General features: G+C 37.5%; 1 protein-coding gene across 1 annotated transcript in view; it reads left to right on the top strand.

Annotated features, from left to right (window-relative positions):
- PCSK5 (proprotein convertase subtilisin/kexin type 5) overlaps window positions 1-19,938 on the top strand; it is a 229,539-nt gene that overhangs the window by 163,269 nt on the left and 46,332 nt on the right. Inside the window, 7 exon segments of the mRNA XM_031058930.1 lie at window positions 1-44; window positions 1,811-1,913; window positions 2,470-2,663; window positions 4,110-4,194; window positions 6,164-6,261; window positions 6,682-6,811; window positions 7,888-8,003. The exon segment at window positions 1-44 is cut by the window's left edge and continues 28 nt beyond it. Coding sequence (XP_030914790.1) covers window positions 1-44; window positions 1,811-1,913; window positions 2,470-2,663; window positions 4,110-4,194; window positions 6,164-6,261; window positions 6,682-6,811; window positions 7,888-8,003 — 770 coding nt within the window.

The following is a 19,938-nucleotide window of genomic DNA, read 5'->3' as shown; positions in this document are numbered from 1 at the left end:
AGTTGAAGACCCTACAGAAGATTATGCAACAGATGACTATTCAGGTGTGTGTACATTCATTTACTCTGTTTGTGCATTTACTGAACCCTTAATGGCTTTAGGATGACCTAAGAATCAGCACATGTAACATGTTCAGTGAATTGGATTCTTCACTGAAGATGAGAAGTACTTGCTTCATAATTGAAAGCTGGGTGTTTGAGTTTGCATGCATAGAGTTATGTTATGTAAGCTACTCTTAACATGCTATGAAGAATGTACTGTTTTGCATACAAGGATATAAAGCTACATATATACTTATGCATATATATATATGAGAAGAACATTATCTTCTACGTTTGTGTTGTTTCTCACTGATCCCTACAGAAGTTTTTCAACCTTGTCATTAGACTTTAGTAGAGTTACATTTTTAGCACTGCAAAATAAGTCAGTTTCTTACATGTAATCCAGCATTAGCAGTACCATGTGATGAATCTGAAGTATATCTCTGGCCAACGAAAAGGGGGAGAAAATTCAATTTAGTATTTTCTGTTATTCCATTCTCCTTTCATAGCATGTCAGTTGCACAGTCTCTATTTTAGATGGACAGCTGCAGAACTCCTTGTTTTGGTAGGTAATGAAACACTACTATCTCTACTGTAAAGGTCTCTGGCTTAAACTTCTTAAGTTTTTATATGAAACAAACTCAACACGTTTCATTCAGGAGAGATCAGGGATCCTGAAAGTTGTAACTTCGCCCACAGTCATTGTTCGTCTGCATAAAGAAAAGACTTGATGGTTCTCTCTTCCCATAGAAGGAAGGATCTATTTGAAAACTGTAAGAACTAAATCATAGAAAATACTAAGCTGGAACAGATCCAAAGCATTATCAAACCTAATATGAGTGCAGTTGATACGGAGGACTTGGGAATCAGCAAGTACTAGCTGAGGCTTTTGTAGCGTGTAGGAGCACAGGGCATCTGGGCCCTGGTGTCTGGTTCATTGGCTCATGGTAGCCACTTGGACCAGCTGATACTCACTCAGGAACCAGAGTAGCCACTGATCATGATATTCATTGTTTATGTTGTCCTTCTTTTTAGAAGTTATTTTGCTAATCATTCCTAATTATGAATTATAGAGGTCTTTATACATTTCCACATGAAATGAGGATGTTGTACTTGTTTGAAAAGCTTGGCTTTTTTTTCTGAATTTTTGAAGTCAAATCATGCAGGTGTTCAGGAAACCTCCTTGTCCAACCATCCAGGAGCCACTCTGGATGTCATACTCTCAACACCTGAGCTAGGACCAAGGCCCCTTCACGGACATACACCCCACACTCACATAATCAGGCCAGGTTTCCTTACTAGCTCAACCCCAGTTTTCCATAGCAGAGTCTCAGACTTCCCAGTCCTTAGAATAACTTAATCTTGGTGCAATAACTAAATAAAAAAATAACAGTTTGAGCTGAGTGCCTCTGAGGAGGGACCCTGAACAAGGGAAACCTTGGGCTTTTGTACCCTTAGAGACATGAAAGTCTCAGGGTTTTTGGCTCTTGCTGTGTCTCTACATGTCTGGTCACCTGAATGGTGACGTAGGTCCGCATGTCGTTTTTATGCATAGGGTCTGCACAGCCTCTTGCTTGGAGCTTCTGCCACCCAGAGCTCAATCTTGAGCTCACAGTGCAAGTAGCAAACCAAGCTACCTGTGCTAGGTGTAGTCCTCAACAGAGGGAAACAGAGTAATTGCATTCTGCAATAAAATCCTGTGTTTTAAGGTGTCCCTTACACGAGAAGTTTTAATCCCTTTGTCCCTCTGTATTCTGTTGTTATTACAGGTCCCTGCAATGCAGAATGCAGTAAAGTAGGGTGTGATGGGCCAGGACCAGATCATTGTACTGACTGTCTGCATTATTACTACAAATCTAAAAACAACACAAGGTAAGAGCAAGAGAAAAAAACTTCACTTCATTGATTTCTTATTTATATCTCTTAACTTTCTTTCCTCTTCTCTTCATTACAGTCATGGATAATTAATTTTCCCCTGATTTTGAAAAATTTTCTTTGGAGTTAAAAAAACCCCAAATCCTAGCTAATCAGTGTTTAAAATACAGCTTTGGGGAACTCTTCTCTGATTATATCCCCATCTCTTTTCTTTTCTCCCTAAGAAGCTTTCTCTGTATATATATGTATTCAGAGACTCTCATTGCTACTACAGCTGATGTAGTGATTAGGCGAACAAGATAGGAAGAAATGTAGATGATCGAAATTGTACTGTAGACTGTCTGACATATACTGGTGAGATAGCATGTGTAGGGACATAAATGCAAGAGAATCAGCTTGATGCAGTGCTTTGAAGGGTTATATCTTAGTAAGTACATGATCATTAGAAAAGCAACAATGCTGGGAAATACTTCTGCTTTGCAGTCATGGTCCAGGAATGTGGTGGCAGGCTATTTCATTAACAATTCTGCCTTCTCTTCCCTGCTGTCTGCAGGATCTGTGTTTCGACCTGCCCACCTGGTCACTACAATGCAGACAAGAAACGATGTAAAAAATGCTCACCCAATTGTGAAACCTGTGTTGGAGGCCATAGTGACCAGTGCATGACCTGTAAATCTGGCTACTACCTGAATGAAGTAACCAATAGCTGTATTACCAACTGCCCTGATGGGTTTTACCTGGACAAGAGTTAGTATTTCTTGTTGGTTTTGTATTGTGGGCTACAGAATTTCATCTGGGGAGGTTGCTGGAATGCTTATGAGCAGGAAAAGTGTGTGTTGATCTCTTATCCTTTTCCTTTTATTAAATTGTTGCCAAGCATGATCAAGAATGTCCTGAATAATCTTCCTTTATTTTACAAACTGTGCTTATTGCAGGGTGTCTTTTCAGCTGGGGGTACCTGGGAGTAACAGTAGCAGAACCAGGGCAGTTCAAGAGCAAGTCAGCTGAAGGACAGCAAAGGTTATCACTACTTGGGGAAGGGGCAGACAGCACCCATTCTGACATGATTCCCCCCTTCAGCCAGATTATATGGCACCAGAAGTGAGAGCAGAGACGCTGGCCATGGCCAGTGAACCAGTGCTCTGCCAAAAACAGGCTCTTCAGATGTAACATGGTTGCAAATAATGTTTCGGACAGACCTAAGCGCCTCCAGAATCATGTCACTCCCCAAGAGCAGCAATCCTCAGCCATGATAGGTACCTGCCTTCAGCTCCTTCCTGTGATTGCCAAGTAGACTGTCCATGTTTAATTTCCAGCTTTGGCTAACAAAAATACATATATTCAAATGGGCTTAAAACCGCAGTGATGTCTGTTATCTTTAGACTCTCCTTAGGAAATAAATATGTTCCCAGGAGCTTTGTTCATCTAGGTGTCTAACATTCTGCTTTCTCCAGCATGAAGCTGTGTGCTTTTTTTTGAGAATTAGTAAAAACAGGTCCTACCTTAATTCCAGCATTTTCACTGCGTGACAACTACAGTAAAGAGAACTCCTTCCCATACAAATTAAGATGGGTAGATGAAAATTTAGGATTAAAAGGGGAAATTGAGATTTTCTTCTCAAAATGGTATGTGTCGCTCACTGCATGTCAAAAGACAGCAGGGCTGAAGAGAGAGAAGGGATTTCTTAAAGAAGGGATCTCCAGAGATAAAAAATCGGTTGTTAAGTAATTTATATATTTACTTTGTTAAGATCAGATCTGTTTATGCAGGTGTGTCTTTAGCACCAAATCAGGAAGACAGGACAGACTGCTGGTATGGAAGGTGTAAGATTGCAGGACAGTCTCCAGAACACATGGCAATTGTTAGTGCATATTGCTACTATATGAGAAGGTGACTTAAGTCCATATTATAAATAGTGAATGTAAATTTTAAGTGTTTAGGAAAAATTTTTGATGGCCTCAAAACATATTTTTTTCTCGGGGTACAACTATAGCTTCAGATTTATGAAAATATTGTAAATAATTTGATATTTGATGGAAAAAGCTAATGATAGGCAGAATTTTGCTGGTTTAGTCTAGCTTGATGTTGATGTCAAACTAGAGAGTAGTAAGTCATGTAATAATATATTCATACAATTTTATCAAACAAAACTGACCAAGGTTTTCTGGGTTGTTTTCTTTTTTTCTCTTGTAGATAAGATTGTTTGTCGTAAATGTAGTGAAAACTGCAAGACCTGTGTTGAATTCCAAATCTGCACAGAATGCAAACATGGCCTAAGGTAAGGAAATTATGTATGCCTCTAAACATAATATCTGACGAGGTAGACAAGGCAGGTGATACACAATGAAGAACATCAGATAGCTATTTTACCTTGCATGGCCCTCATTTCATCTGTTCCAGTGCTGCTTAGTCTGTAATAGTGATCCTGTGTGCCTATTTGGCTGACAACAGATTTTTAGAAGGCTTTTCATATCAGATAACATGAAAGCCACAGTCATATGGAAAGCTGGCTTCTTCGATTTTTGACCTACATTATGTCAGTGAAGGATTGTTTCAGAAGTAGAGCTAATGAATTGTATTAATCTTTCTGATTTATTCATTTGGTAGTTAGAAATTATTTTCTTATCTTTATTATATTTCTTCACATATCCAGCCATTCACTTACCTCAAGTACTGAGGCTCAATTCTATTACAGTACAGTGATTATGTATTTTAAACAGCAGGTGAGATTTTTTTCCTTCAGAGGAGAACTTAATTATTCTTTAAAATTATAGATAAACATATCAAGCAGCAGTACATATTTCAAGCTTCTTTATAAAGAATGACATTCTGGTCCAAGTAGCAAAGGTCAAAAATCATGTAATATTCATGACAGACTGTATGCTGGCTTAGTGCCACAGAAATATGAAGTCAATATTCAGTATCTGTAGGTATTCTTTTGAATACAAGTATTGTGTTAATGTTTCAACCCTGAGGTTTCCTATTGCATTAAAGTGGTTTTTCATCTTTTAGTAAAAGCTTTTGCTTCTAGAACATCAATAGCTGAATTCCTTTATTGAAATTGAATTACTAAAAAAATTTAAAATCTAACCTTCATGTTTTCTTGGGCAATTTTAGCAAATAGAGAGTCTTTTTTGGTAACATTTTTTAAAAAATGTGTGTTTATTTCAGATTAATGGAGCCTTTCAGGACATGTATTTCACTTTCCATAGTTGTTCCGTACTTTCTGCATTTTCTTGGCAGAGGTATCAATGAGCAGAGCCTTCCTTGAGTGGGTCTTGAGGGACCTGAATTCCAGATCTACTCTGTTACTGGCCCATTAAATAAACTTGGGCAAATTATTTTCCCATCTGTAAAAACATGATAATGCTATGTATATTGTAAAGCTCTTTGAGGTTTGTCACTGAGGAAAGACAAGAGAAAAGCAGGGATTGTGAAGTTTTGTTGTATTCCTAGTTTATTTTCTAAACTGGGGCTGAATGCACTCTTGAAAATTGTCAGTGGTGCTGAACTTACCTGGCTGTTGCTGGATACAATCTGTAAAAACATGGTTAGCACTCAGAGTGGGAAACCCCGGAGCTGATGAACATTTTTAGGGAAGGTGTTAAATTGGATGAATCCTGAGATTCCGCAGAAGATGGTAAGCATGGCGGAGAGGTCCTAGTTTAAAAAAATTAATTTCAAACAAACAAAAAAACCCAAACCCCAACAAACTGCTATAGGCACCATGTAACATGAAAACAATAAACAACTACTTCAAGGAATATATAAAAATGTGACTTGTTACTCATATTTTTGTGCTCTCTCAAAAGTGCCTGCAGGCAGAATACCTCCATCTGTAATCTCAACAAATCTCACAAGCCTCACAGAACCAGCATTCAGTTAACAAGTCCCTTAGCATTTTTTTAATGCTGACCCTTTGCCAAATTCCTCGATAATTGCATTTTACATGCCTAAAGTTTTAGTGCTGCTTGTCATTGTTAATTTTTTTCTGTCCTGTATTACTTGGTAGTATTTATAAAGAGTTTGTAAACAGCTTCTTTACTTCACCATGGGGAAAACTGCTTTGTATTCCCTCTTTAAGTGATTGGTGTCTCTAAATTTATGAAATATGACCATTGAAGGAAGCTGATGAAACATAATATATGTGTTGTTCTCTGATTAAAAGAGAATTACTGGATTGTGCACAATCTTCTTGTCCTCTGTTGCCATTATCTGCTCTGTCCTTTTTTTCCTTTTTATGATAGTTTGCATGGCACCAGATGTGCTATCCGCTGTGAAGAAGGAAAATACCATAATGGCAGAGAATGTGAGCCATGCCACCGTTCCTGTGCAACATGTGCAGGTACCCCACTGACATTTGTCTGCTTAATTTTCATTCCTGTATGATTTTATTCCACTATATACCACACTTACAGTATAGCATCATTGTTTATATCTGAATCCTTCATTCTGTTAGTAGCTTCTAATTACATTTCAAATATGGCAAACTTCTTTCAACTAACATAGAAATCTAGGTTTTTAATTGAAAGAGTTTATAAATTCCTCTTTCTTTTTTCTTTTTTTTCCTTTTTTAATTTTAGTAGAACTTGCTGTGATTTCCAGTAATGCCTTCCATTTTCTTCCAGGGGTGGAATAATGACTGGTAGATTTTGTGGGAGCTTTAGAACTGCAGCCATTTATTTCAGAAAAAGATACACTGAAATGATGTAATTGTTTATTTTAACAATGTACCTGTCTTCTAAACATTTCTCTTCCAACTAAGGTGCTGGAGTAGATGCTTGTATAAACTGCACACAGGGTTACTTTATGGAAGATGGAAGATGTGTGCTGTCCTGTAGTAGTGGTTATTACCTTGATCACTCCACTGAAAGTGGATACAAAAGCTGCAAAAGGTATGATCAGTGACTGATATATCTGATATTTGGCAGTATATTGGCTATTACTGTGTTGGAAATGACCATACTTATTAGAAGATAAAACACTGTTGACATCAAAACTTAAAAAAATACTTAATGTTAAATAAATAAGAAAAATATATTATTTTTGTTGTTGTAATTATTACCATTATTATTATTTTATGATTTATATTCATACAGGTCCTATAAAAGTATTTTTTCTGGTATATGTGTGTGACCTTCATTTTAAAGTGAGCCTTAGTGAGCCTGTAAGTAGACTTGCATAGAAGCATAAAATTTACAAGTCTGACAGAGGATCCGCATTTCTTAATAGCAAACAAAAAACAAAAACAATCAAACTACAGTTTTTTTTCATTGCAAGTTAGTTCCTATTTATAAAGGCCATTTCAGTTCTTCCACTGCATATTCACAAACATAGTGCAGGTAGATTCCAAACTACTGTCCAGAGTAGCTTACCTGACTCAAGTGCACAAATGGCTGGATAAATCTTGGGCAAAGTTGTGCTGTACAAGGAAGGAACATTTTCTCTATTCCATACTTTGTTAAACAAACATCATTTGTTGCCCTTTGGAATCATTTATTGTTGACTCAGATCCAAGCTCAGGGCAGGAAGGGAATCCCTGTGTGTTTCAATGTGTTCTACATAAAAGACAATCAATATGTAATGAAAAGACAATGGAGCGAGATGGGTGGTGAAGGGACTGGGCATCATGTCAGTCATTTCTGTCCTGTGGCCCTAGTTCATGCCTTTCACATGCACATGTTTGCACCATCAGCATGATACTTTTGCTAATTATTTATGCGTCATTGCAACGCACTAGAATAATACAGCTGTCTAGTAAAAACTCTGGAATAGAAATTTGTTGATGGAAAGAAATAGGACTGAGTTGCAGGGGTAGTCAATTATTTATAATCAAAATTAGTAGTAGTAATATTATAGTACCTTGTACCTCTAGAAAGAGCAAACAAGTCCTTTGCAATACAGAAGAGGTGTCCTAGGAAGTGTTGTATTTGGTGAGGCCAGAAGGCCAACTCCTGCTGTTGTCTTTCAGATGCGATGCCAGCTGTTTGGATTGCAGTGGCCAAGGAGACAGAAACTGTACAAGCTGTCCAAGTGGATATAACCTAGACACTGGTGTCTGTGTCATTGGAACAGTATGCAAGGATGGTGAGTGCAAGTCTCTGAAAAGATCCATTTTATCACTGCCAGCTTCTTTTTTTACATGTATGGAGTTGGTTTGGCCTGCTTTTCTTCTTAAGTATGGTCTACATTACTTTTTAAAATTTTCAGATGTATGAAAAGGAAAAATTTACATTTGCATGTGTTAGCAAGATTAGTCACACCCACTTTACCTGAATTTTCCTAAAATAATTTTTCCCCTTGCCAACAACCTACTTTTCCTTCCTTAGCATTTGTTCAAAAGCTTTTGCTTTCAAAAGATTTTTATATGAGGAACCCTAGAGTACTATTAATAGAATTACATTTATCTATCTCGGCACTTTAAACTGTGAAAATGCTGGTAAGTAAAAACGATTTAAAGCACCCGCAGGATTGCTTGACTTGTGTGAAAGGGTAGTGAGAAAAAAGGGATTCTGAAATAGGGAACATACTATTTAGGGTGGAGATTTGAACTTCCTCCAAATTCTCTGTGGCAACCAAGATAGCCTTCTTATTGCATATGACTGTCTTAATTATTCACTAATAATAATTCCTTTTAAATGTCACAATTACAGAAACATTTAGATAACATTGTACTTCCCTAAACATGTTACCATGTGAATTACTTGTAAGTAGACCCTAACAAGAGCAATCCAACAGGAAAATCACATCAGAACAAAGTCTGGGAAGATACCTGACATCAGATATAGTAAAAGTTAACAGTGACTCTTGGGTCCAGCTTATTTCCGCTGGATTTACTAAGAGTTAAAGAAGACTTTAAAAAGAAAAAAGAAAGAGCACAGGTGTGAGTCTTGTTCTTGTGGACCTTTACACTTCCTGTTGGAATGTAGGCTCCCAAACATTGAAAATTATCCTGTTCATTGTAAAGTTACATTGCAGATATTGGTAAACTAGTCATGAGCCGTTTTCATGTCTGGACATTGGAAGAGTTATTGTCTTAAGCAAGTCCAGAAGAGGACAGATATACGTAGACAAATTAAGAAGTGTAATGCCAATATGGTATTGCAATTGATTTCTTCAATGCAAACATTTGAGATACCAGTTTTGTCTTTGTACAGCTGCATAAATCCATCTTCATTTGTACACATGCAGCCTCAATCACATCCCTGTAGTTCCCAAGGGTGAGGACACCCCGTCTCTTTACTGTCACCACCATTCTTCCAAATGCAGCTCTCATGGAAGGGCAGCACATGGATGTGCAGGCTTTCAGGCACTTGCAGTGCACCATGCAGGGTCACACCACATAGCACATGTTCTCAGCAGTCATGGGCAACAAGGAAAGTCCAGGAGGGTTTGGGGGTTTTTTTCTATTAATTTACAAAAGCAGAGATTTCAATGCCTTACAATCAACTCGCTCTATAGGATTTGCATTTCTGTTGAGAATGTTTTATTCTTTTTCTGTGATTGGTTTATTCTTTTAATTCATAAAAATTGAGAACAAATTCCTTTGCTGTAAACATCACTGTATTCTAATTATTCTCTTTCTAATCTTTTTTTCCTTTTCATAAATGGATACCAATCATTCCCTGTTGGACCACACAATATCTCTTCCTGAAAAAAAAATGCTGTTGACTGAAATTCTTTTGATGGACCAAATTTCCTACTTCCTGCTCCTGAATGGTCTCTTCAACCAAATCTGCATGTCTGACCAATTAAACCTTCCTCCATTGTACACGCCGTGCTCTCCAAACCTTCAACCTCCCCTCCTTCTCTTGCTGCTACCCTCTGGAAGCCACGGAAGAGTCCTGGGCCGAGGGAGGATTCTGTATGCTGGTGAAAAAGAACAATCTCTGCCAGAGGAAAGTGCTTCAGCAATTGTGTTGCAGAACATGTAAACAAAAGGGGTGAACTGACACCTCCCAGCATCCTCCTCCTCCTGTTGACTTACAGATTAATTCATATTACTGAAAAAGGAAAAAAAAAAAGAAAGAAAAAGAAAGCAAGCCACCTTTCTCCCTCTCCCCCCTCTTTGTCTGGGGAGATGGCGAACTGTTTGTTGGAACTTAAATGGAAAAACTACAACACGCCTACCTTTCATAACTGGGTGTCTAGAGCTGAGCATCCAGGATCACAGAGTCAGTATTGTGTGACCAAAGCATTTGATGCCAAAATTAACATTTAACTCTTGATTTGATTTCCTGTCAACCTTAGGATTATTCCTGTTTTTTGAAGGTTCTTTTTCTTCCCTTCTTTCCTGCCTCTTTCCACTTCAAGATCTTTAAATAGTGTTTCAAGAATACAACACAAGTTTACATGGATTAAAACTAAACAATACAAAAAAAATTGCATTAGTCTTTTTTTGTGCTGTATGTATTGACAGGGGGAACTTGAGTTCCTGAGGGGATCAGAAACATCATTAGTGCAGGACTAAGTTCTGCCCCTTTTCTAACACTATTTTAAAAAATGGAAAGTGAACATTTCTGCACACATTTCTTTCTTACTTCCTGTGCTGTATGCTTTTTTTTGTATCACATGCGGTATGTATATATGTTTTCCCAAAATGTGGTTTTGGTCATATAGATTTCATTTTTAGACAGGTGGCTTATTAACAGATATGCTAGGATTTTTATTTTATTTTTTTAAATTGTCAAAGCTATTTCAAATAAACATAAGAAACCCATTGTTCCTGTAGTGGACAAATTTAGAATATACTACTTCTCTTGATTTGCATAAGTGAGAGTAATGTATATGCTCAGAAGTCAGCAAACATTGCTAACATGTAAGAAGTATTCATAAATTATTGTTGTCTTGTAATGTTCATTTAAAAAGGGGATATTATCATACAGATATGTGGAACTGTTTCATAGTGCCCATATGTAAATGCCAGTGTGACTATATACAACAGGATGTGTTTACAGGACTGGATTTATAATTGTGCCAAATACACCTCCAGGAAAAATTGCATATAGGGCAATAAACCAGTGGTTCTCTTGGTGCCATGATGGGCCTGAATCTGCTTTTAACTGCTTGCAGTAGAAATTTCAGGAATAGTCCTGCTAAGGCCAATGGAGTTACCTCACTATAAAATGGTCCTGAGTGATAAGAGAAGTGACCCCAGCCTCACTCTTTTTCTACCCAGGCACATGGCTGCCAGTACAAATTTCTGTTTAATTTGTCTTCTTCAGCTTCACTCAGCATACTGTTCAAAAGACAGTCATTTCACATAAAACAGCAAATTGAACTTCAAAGATACTGTTTACTGGGGATAATACTTAAAACATGAGAAGTGTCTTTCTCAGTTAGCTTTCCAGAACACACAAACAGAAAATGGATTTCAGCTGTTTAAGCATGTAAATCCTGGAAAATAAAGGGGATCAAAAATGACTGTGGATGTTTTACAAACTAATTCAAACCTTTAGAGGTAATGTCCTCTTAGCAGAGAGCAGATAAACTATTTCAGTATGAGAGAGTGCAGTCAAGCTCCTTTGGTGCCCATTAAAAATTTCCTGATAAACATTCAAATTTGTGCTAGTTTAACTACTAGTCTGTTACTGCCTCATTTCTCAGTATAGCGTGTTTAAATAGAACATAATGCTTTCAAAGTTTAAGTTAATATTATATATGTTATATATAAATATATATTCACTATTGAGATTTAATTATGTAATGGATTGTAAAGAATCTGTTTGGATACTTACAAATGTCTCTAACACTATTATAGAGAAGAAATTAATAACTTTGTTTTCTTTTAAAAAAACTGACATTGTTATAACGAAATCCATTTTTACTGAAAAAATACTGTACATGTGTAAAATGTTCAGTTGTTATTTGTAAAATAGGGTAGTTCTGTTGTAATTGATATTGGCCAAAATCAATGTTATTCCATATTTTATTTTTTCTATTAAATTAACCTAAATTCCTGTTCTTTTGGTCTGAAAAAACATGTTGCTCCATATGCTAAACATCTTTGTTGAAGGATGTAGGTAGCTCTGTCGTATACAGCACTTGCATACCTGGGGATTTAGTTACAGACTTCTTTTAGTTTAAGTGGTGGAATCTATGATTGCAGAAATACCTGGTTTAAGTGGAGATCACTTTTTGTGTAGTTACACTAGAGCCATATCTGAACCCTAATGGGTAACAATGTTGACTTCCTCTGATCTGTAATAGTTTGTGATGGGTCTAATCTGTTGTGTGTTCAGGATTAAAATCAGAATTTGTAACTACCTAATGGCTCAGGCAGTTAGGAAGGAAGGTCTCATCTCTGCGGTCATAGAGAGAGGCCACTTGCACAGCGTGATGTCAATGTCTGTTCTCGTGCTCGCCTGCCGTGCAGCTCAGGTCACAGCCAGAGTGTCCCTTCACTTCCACAGCACATGACCACAGGGCTCCGTGCCACCTCCTGTGCCACCCCTGCAGGGTGAGCTCCTTCACTGGCACGAGCTGATGCTCGTGTCCATTTGCCACTTGGTCCCACAGCCTGACTGCAGAGCAAAAGGGCAGTTATCTGAGGGGTCGTATATTCACATGGCATGTTAAGCACATTTGAGGCCATGTAAAGAATTTCCTGGAAAAAAAACCCACCACTTTTTGGCCGTAGGCATCTCATTGTCACTGACCTATTTTGACCTGGTTAGTCATCATTCAGTCCCCAGAAGCATGCATATGTGGGATGGTGCATTCTTAGCAGTAGTTTGGTGAGACCACACCTGGAAAAAAGGTTGCCTACCTTAATAAAATGTTGTATGAAGAACTGCTTGTTTCAGCTCCCATCTCACTTTCATCTTCCAAATGGGCAGAGGAGTAAGGATAAATCTGTGGTTTAGGCTGAAAACTGGAATTTTCTGGTGTCAGCTCAGACTCTTTGGTCATCCTTCTTTGTTTTGCCTTAATAGCTGTTGTCAGAGACATGCAAAATTTGTAAGCAGCCTATAGCTAGTGCTTGTACTAGAGGATGGCTGCAGCAACAGGATTGCAATTGAAAGAAGGTAGTTTGTTCCCAGCTGCAGAGATTTCTTAGGTGATTGCTCCTCCTTCTCTGATTCAATGATGAGTAATTTGGTGTGATCAGTATTTCACACTGTTGATGGCGCACAGAGAGGATACAGACCATTTCAGAAAGCTCAGAAGATAAGAAGTATGGACAAAATAATAATTTTCCCTATGTCAGGAAAGACTGTATGGCATCATTTTAAATCTGCTCATCAATTTCATTTTATTTATATCACAAGTCAGAAAGCAATGACAAATTGAAGATGCCACTGTAATTAGAACATGGTATTTCCCAGTTCAGGGAAATACTAGTCTAGGAGAACCCTTAATTTAAATGCAAATTGGACACACTTCTAGACCTTTTCTTTACTAAAAGTCCCAAAGTTTTTAAAGAAAGACAACTATGGTCAAAAAACAACAAAAAAAAGTAGCCATACATGCTTAAAAAGTTTACCATGCCCCAGACCTGCAGAACATCCTGCAGAAGCCTGTTGTGTGGGAGTGTCATATTATGTTTCCTTTTCTGCAGTGGATTTCCAACCTTACTCCCTTTTCAGCTGTAGCTCTTCACCTTAGCCACACACCAGTACTGTAGGATCAGATGCCAGAAGAGGTCAATGGCAATCTTATGCTTCTGACCAGCAGCTCCTAGAATGTTTGGCTTAGCCCCTGCCTACCCACGCCCACCTGTATCCATGGGCATTCCCTGCCTCTTCCTGGGGAGGCTTTGCGAACTTCCCCTCTGTGAAGCACACTATTTCCTAGTAAAGATTTCCCTGTTAGACCTTACAGACTACCCCAGTCTGTGCTGTGATTGTAGCTTTCCAATGCCATGTCCACTTCCTTGCCACTGAACCTATTGTGTAATTGACTGCTGCTGGTGCCACATTGTCGATCCCAAGAGTTTGACAGAGGTGTGAGTGAACCTATGTGCAGAAGCACTAGAGCTACCTGCATCAATTTCACCCCTCACTAAATGCAAGTGACAACTGTTGATGACCAAGTTAATTCTCGTCATAGCCATCTGTACTTTTTAATGAATATATTTAATTAACTGAGTGGTTGTAAGAAGGCCTATTATAAATTCAAGATTCCTGTGAAGACATGTAAGAGATTGCTTGTATGAGTCAAAGCTTTTAATTTGCAGTGCAACTTGCCGAACAATAACTTGTCTATGATTCATTACCATGCCTTATATTTATATGAGATATGCCATTGTGCTGTCAATGGTACAGAATGAACCAAGAAAAGTTTTGCCATTAGATTTTTGTGCAAGATATTTTAAGCAAGCATTAAAAGTTTTACAGCATACAAATAAAAACCCTAGTCAAGTTTTCATCAAAAGCAAACTGATGCACAACAACTTGCATGACCTTTTCCAGAATAGGGAATTCAATAAGTGGAAAAAAAAAAGGGTTGAAAATATATTTTTGATGAGCATTTTCTTTACTAGGGAAAAAAACCATTTCTGTTTAATGTAATTTTAATAACATGCCTTACTTAAACTAATTTGTGAGATTTCTGGGTTTTATTGAAATAGATTATTATCTTATTATTTACTACCACCTGTCATGATGATCTGTTGGGGCTTAAATCCTCCCCATTAGCAAGAATTAGAGAGTTTGTGAGTGTAGTGTCCCTAAGAACAAACTACAAATTGAAATTATCCTGAAAACTTCCTTTCTGGATTGAAAAGCAGTGTTTGCGCATAAGAACAGAGACAATTTTCACTTCTATAATGGGAGTTGTAGTCAAAGGAAAACATATTATGGGAAGGAAGATCTGAGTATTTTAAAAAAATAATTGCAGTAAGCAGCAAGTGCAGACTCTTTGTGCTGCACCAAAGGCTGGTCTTTGTTGGGTTTTGGCAGCAAATACGTGAGCAGGTCATACATTTGCTGCCAAAGATGACCAGGAAAGCTTAGAAGAATGACCCTCATACAATCATCTATTGGTTTTCTGAGTGTTTGGGGGGTGGATTTGTTGAAGGTCTTCTGGGAAACCAGCAAAACTTTTCAAAGCAAAAAAACACTCAACCATCAGAAAATACAGTAAAGAGCAATGAGGTGATTAAGTACCCATTTTTCCAATCAATCTGGCAGTGAGAAGCCAGAACACTGACGAGCAGTGAGTACTTGTTTACCCAAGGAGAATTAATGGCTCTATCATGCAAATTCAACAGTAACACTGAGTGTTTACTGGAGCATGAATAATGTGATTTAATTATAATTCAGATAATACTGCATAACTTTGGCATTTACAATTTTCCTTGGCCTGCCCACTGCCCTCCTCCTGATGCCTGCAGATATTTTTTGAGATGTGGGTTGGAAGGAAAGTCTAGCTCCATCCCCATGGATCAGGTTGCTATCAGTGGTTGTGCTTATGACTTTACTAATGAACCATTCTGTGCAATGCCACTGGATAAAAATACAAAAATAACTCAAATATTCATTCCCAAATAAAGTAGCCCCTTTTCATACTACAAGAGCAAGGCCATACAAAAATGAAGTTGTGTAAATATTGATCTTGCTGTGTCTGCCTTTAGCAGAGATCTGAATTAGAAGTGCTGTGTCATCAACATGGAATATGTGATTGTTAAAGGGAATGTAATCTGTAATCAGTAAAAAATTATCCAGAGTTTCTTATAGCAGAGACCAGGAACCAGGGAAGATTTCAAGCAGGGGAAGATCACCAGTGCAAGTGTATTGAGGAGGCTGAAGAACTACAGATGAGAATAAAGTTTAGACTTTTATACCCTAATTAAAAGATTTAATTTGATCTGCTCCTTACTTCCAAGGACGTACTTGAATCTTTATGGAAGGTTTCTTTCAGGCTTTAATATGTCTTCATCTCTGCAAATTAAACAGAAATTGCATTTGATTAATAGTATGCATCTATTGTACCAGTTGTTACATCTTGGGACAATAGTTGTCCTGCTAACATCTGCCCAATTATCAACAGATCTCTGCTCATTTCCTCATTAAGTTTAGGATGTCCAGTATTAACAGCCTGCGCAGAAGTTTCTTATCTTAAGATGGATGACACCACTGAAATACTGCACCAAAACATCCAGCTCTTCTCACTTCAGGTTTGTGTCTATTCAAATCAGACTACAGAAATCCTGCAGTGGTCAGGGAAGGCTCCCTGTACACAAAGTACGTACTCCTTGCTTTATAACAGAGGAGAGAGTCACACTGTTGTTACCTTGGTTGCCTCTGGTGTGTGTTTTCCTCCAGCACTGAAAGATTCTATCTTTAATGTACTCCATGTGCTAATAATGTCAGCTTTACTCAAAGCATACTGCATTTGGGTTTTGTATTTCACATGCAACTACCTAGCTTTCCAAAGCAGTATGATCAGCACTGTGCAATAATTTTCAGTTAGGTTCAAGTGTTTCTGTTCCATTGCCCTTTAGAAGATAGTCGGCTACTGATTACTATGAAGAATGGGAAGATTGAAAACATAAAACAGGAAAATTTCCAGCTGGGAAGCTCAAGAAATGGACAGGCTGAGCATATTTTTTCCATTGTGAATCTAAAATTTTGAATGTGCTGTAGTATTTCTCCCTCCTTCAACAAGTGGTAAGGGTACAAACCAAAGCTTTATTGATACAGATCCACAGAGATTCATTTCCCTTCCCCCTTTCTTTTGGGACTGTCAGATTTCAGGCTACAGGTGAGCAGCAGAACACCTTGTTAGGCTCTGGCATAGGTGTTTACACAGGCGAGGGGAGAAACCATGAACCTAGCCAGTTTATGCTTCCAGGTATCCACATAATTAGGAAAAATACAGTTTTAAAGCAAATTCTTAAAATACCTAAAAATTTAGTAGAAATGGATATTTAAAGGTTAAAGGTGATTTTTTAAAAAAAAAATCTTTCTGGGGTCTGTTTTATGCCCACTGAGTACTGCTGAGGACTCTGGCTCTTCAATGGGTTTCTAACAACAATTGTATTAATACTACATAGAAATGGGGGTGAGAAGTACATGTTGTAAAGGGAAGGGAAAATCCCTTTGTGTTAGAAATAAATAAGGTATCTTTGGCTAATGTGAATGGTTTTGTTCTGCAGGGAATAGCATAGAGAGCTGTGTAAGACAGCAGAGTCTGATAAAGGCAATTTCCTCACTCCTGACTGTCATGATTACAGCTAACCTGAGTCTCTCTGTGTGATCCCACCTAATCCTGCAACAAAGGGGCCTTTCATCCTAAAATCATTATATCACACTCAGCTCACAGCCATTCAGGGAAGAGATGTTCAATCCTTTTCAAGGTTCTGCTTTGCCCCTTGGCACAAGAGGGAGATTTAGTGACTTAGGAATCAATATCCTATTTTCAGCCTTCTCATTTGTCACTGCCTAGAGCACTTCTGAAAAGAAGACTTCCAATCCTGAATCCTTCTCATCACCTCATAATACCCAAAAGTTTTGTCCCTTCTACACATCTGAATAGACAGACAGAAATTTGGACATTGTGTAATTAGCAGGAGACTGAAAACTGAAGCTAGACAAATAATTGGAAACCAGATGCAAATTTTGTACAACTGCCAAATCTGAGGGCAAAGGAAATGTCTTCATTTTGAAAATGTTACATCATGGACGTTATGGCAAGATTTCTTTCTGGGAGCTATAATCTCTCAAACACTGAGAGCTTGGGCTAAGCAAAGGAGTAACTTCAAAAAGACTCTTTAGAGCGAATTTACATGTATTTTTATATGCAAGTTAGTTTTAGTTATCTACTTGAGCTTTATGAGTAAATGTTTCTTAAAAAAATTCAAGGAGCAAGCCAGACAAAATAAAATGTATCATAGCCAAACACAAGAAAAAGCAGAGAGCTCTGTAAGACCAACTTATTTCAATTCTCACAGCTGATGGATGAAAAGCAATTCTGAGCAATTTTTATCTGCTTTGCCAAACCTTTATAACCCATAAGATTACATAAAAAGAACCCCAGTATGAAATCTAGATCCAGATTTTCATGAAAGTAAACAAGTAAAATGGAGGAAATAAGGTCATTTTTTTCCATTCATTTTAAGGAAAAGCCCTTGCAGCAATGTTATCGACAATAAAGAACATTTTAAAACTAGATAAAATGATGTTTTGATCAAACAAAGTGGAGAAGTAACACGTGACTTGCAGTGACTAAGTCTCACGGAGGGACTACAAGAGAAAAGGACTTATGGCAGCCAGCACACGAAACCTCCCTGCATAAGTGACAAGGATACTCACACCCTGATCTAATTGATCTCCTGAAACATCATGTGCTGCCAATGAGTGGCACAGGTGTTGGAAAGCAAGAGAGAAATAGTGACAAGCTAAAGGTACACGTGATGCTGCTTATGCAAAAACATAGAACGACTTGGCAACTATGACAAGTGCTCCAGGCTGGGACTCAGGAAAGACAGGTTCTAGTTTGCTATTGCAAACTAATTTGATTATATTATTGCAACTCAGGTTTCTACCTCCTTAATGGGGGGAATAGTTTTTACCTCACTTTAAAATGCATCATATGAACTGATAGGAACCGAGCATTAAGTATAGGGATTTTGTAGGCAGTTAAAGCCACAACCTGAAACCTGATGTAGCCCAAATATGGAGTTAAACATTTCTAACTATGGACACAAAAATTATACATTAAAATCTTCCTATTATGAGGAATCAAGTCTGTTAACATATCATTATTTCTACAATATCTCAAATTCCTTTTTTTTCCAAACACTGTGACAAATGTTTTTAAACAAGGTAACAAGGTAGCAGAATTAACACAATAATGAATGATAAATATGAGATGATCCAAAGTAGCTGATAATCATTGCCTGATTGAAAGCTACGTGAAGACATTGTTGAGAGTATTTCTCTATTAAATATGTTAGACAGATACATATTTTAATACAAAAAAGAATAAAAGGATTGAGGCTTTGGCAGCCTGTATTTATCTAGGTGAATTGCTCACAAGGAATTCTGGCAGATAGTTGAACTACCCTGTGGAATAGTTTAAAAGCCTTTTCTGAATTCCAGTGTTAACTCTTTGAATATCCACCAAAACCTGTTTTGTTAGCGTGTCAGATCTACAGTTCTAGATGTGATTTGCAATTCAGACAGCCAAATATGAAAGTATTTTCTGGTGCACATTCTTGTAATACTATTCATTAAAATGCTTCAGTTCAGAGCCACAGAACTGGTCTTCCTGGCACTATTCCAAGCACAGCTGAAATTAATTACACCACTTCCAATGAAAGGCATAACATGGAAAGAACTAAACCCTTTAAAAACTAAAGTACTTCTGCTATACGTGAATGCATAGCTGAGGTGTATAAATTTAGGTACAGTGGATAGGCACACAGGATAAGCATTCAGGTAGTGAGGGAAAATAAAGTAAAGGAGAAATAGAGAAGTTTTCTAATACATGTCACAAAACATCATCAGAGAAACAATCATGTAATAAAGCCACTCTGACAGATTTCCCAGCGATGTAAATCCAATAGAATAAAAAAACTCAAACATCAAACCTTCAAAGGAAAATCTTTTCAGATACTGCATTTTTTTCTTGGTTGTATTATTGTCCAAATATATATGTGTGTGTGTCTATAGATAGATAGATAGATAGATAGATAAATAGATAGATAGGAATAATAAATTATATATATATATATATATAATTTGTCTTAGTTTCAGAAAGGACAAAGTTAATTTTCTATACTATCTGGGAAGGGGGCATGGCAAGACCCTTATATTATTGGTTACCATCTCACATCACTTTTGAGGGGCAAGCAAAGGGACTTGCTCTCACCTTCCACAGGCAAGAGAAAGGGTGGAGGACAAAACAGTCCAGTATTGTTTTATTTTCCATGTAATAATTTAAATCTTTTGTTATTAACACCATAGCTCTTACTGTTTTATTATCTCGTTGCTGCTTCCAGTAAATTGTTCATATCTCAGCCTGTGATTTTCACATTTTTGTGCCTCTAGTTTTCAACTCCATCCCTGGAGGGGAA

This window comes from Geospiza fortis, unplaced genomic scaffold (assembly GCF_000277835.1).
Source record: "Geospiza fortis unplaced genomic scaffold, GeoFor_1.0 scaffold279, whole genome shotgun sequence".
Lineage (NCBI taxonomy): Eukaryota > Metazoa > Chordata > Aves > Passeriformes > Thraupidae > Geospiza > Geospiza fortis.
The sequence above is the reverse complement of the archived record's forward strand: the minus strand, read 5'-3'. Positions and strand labels throughout refer to the sequence as shown.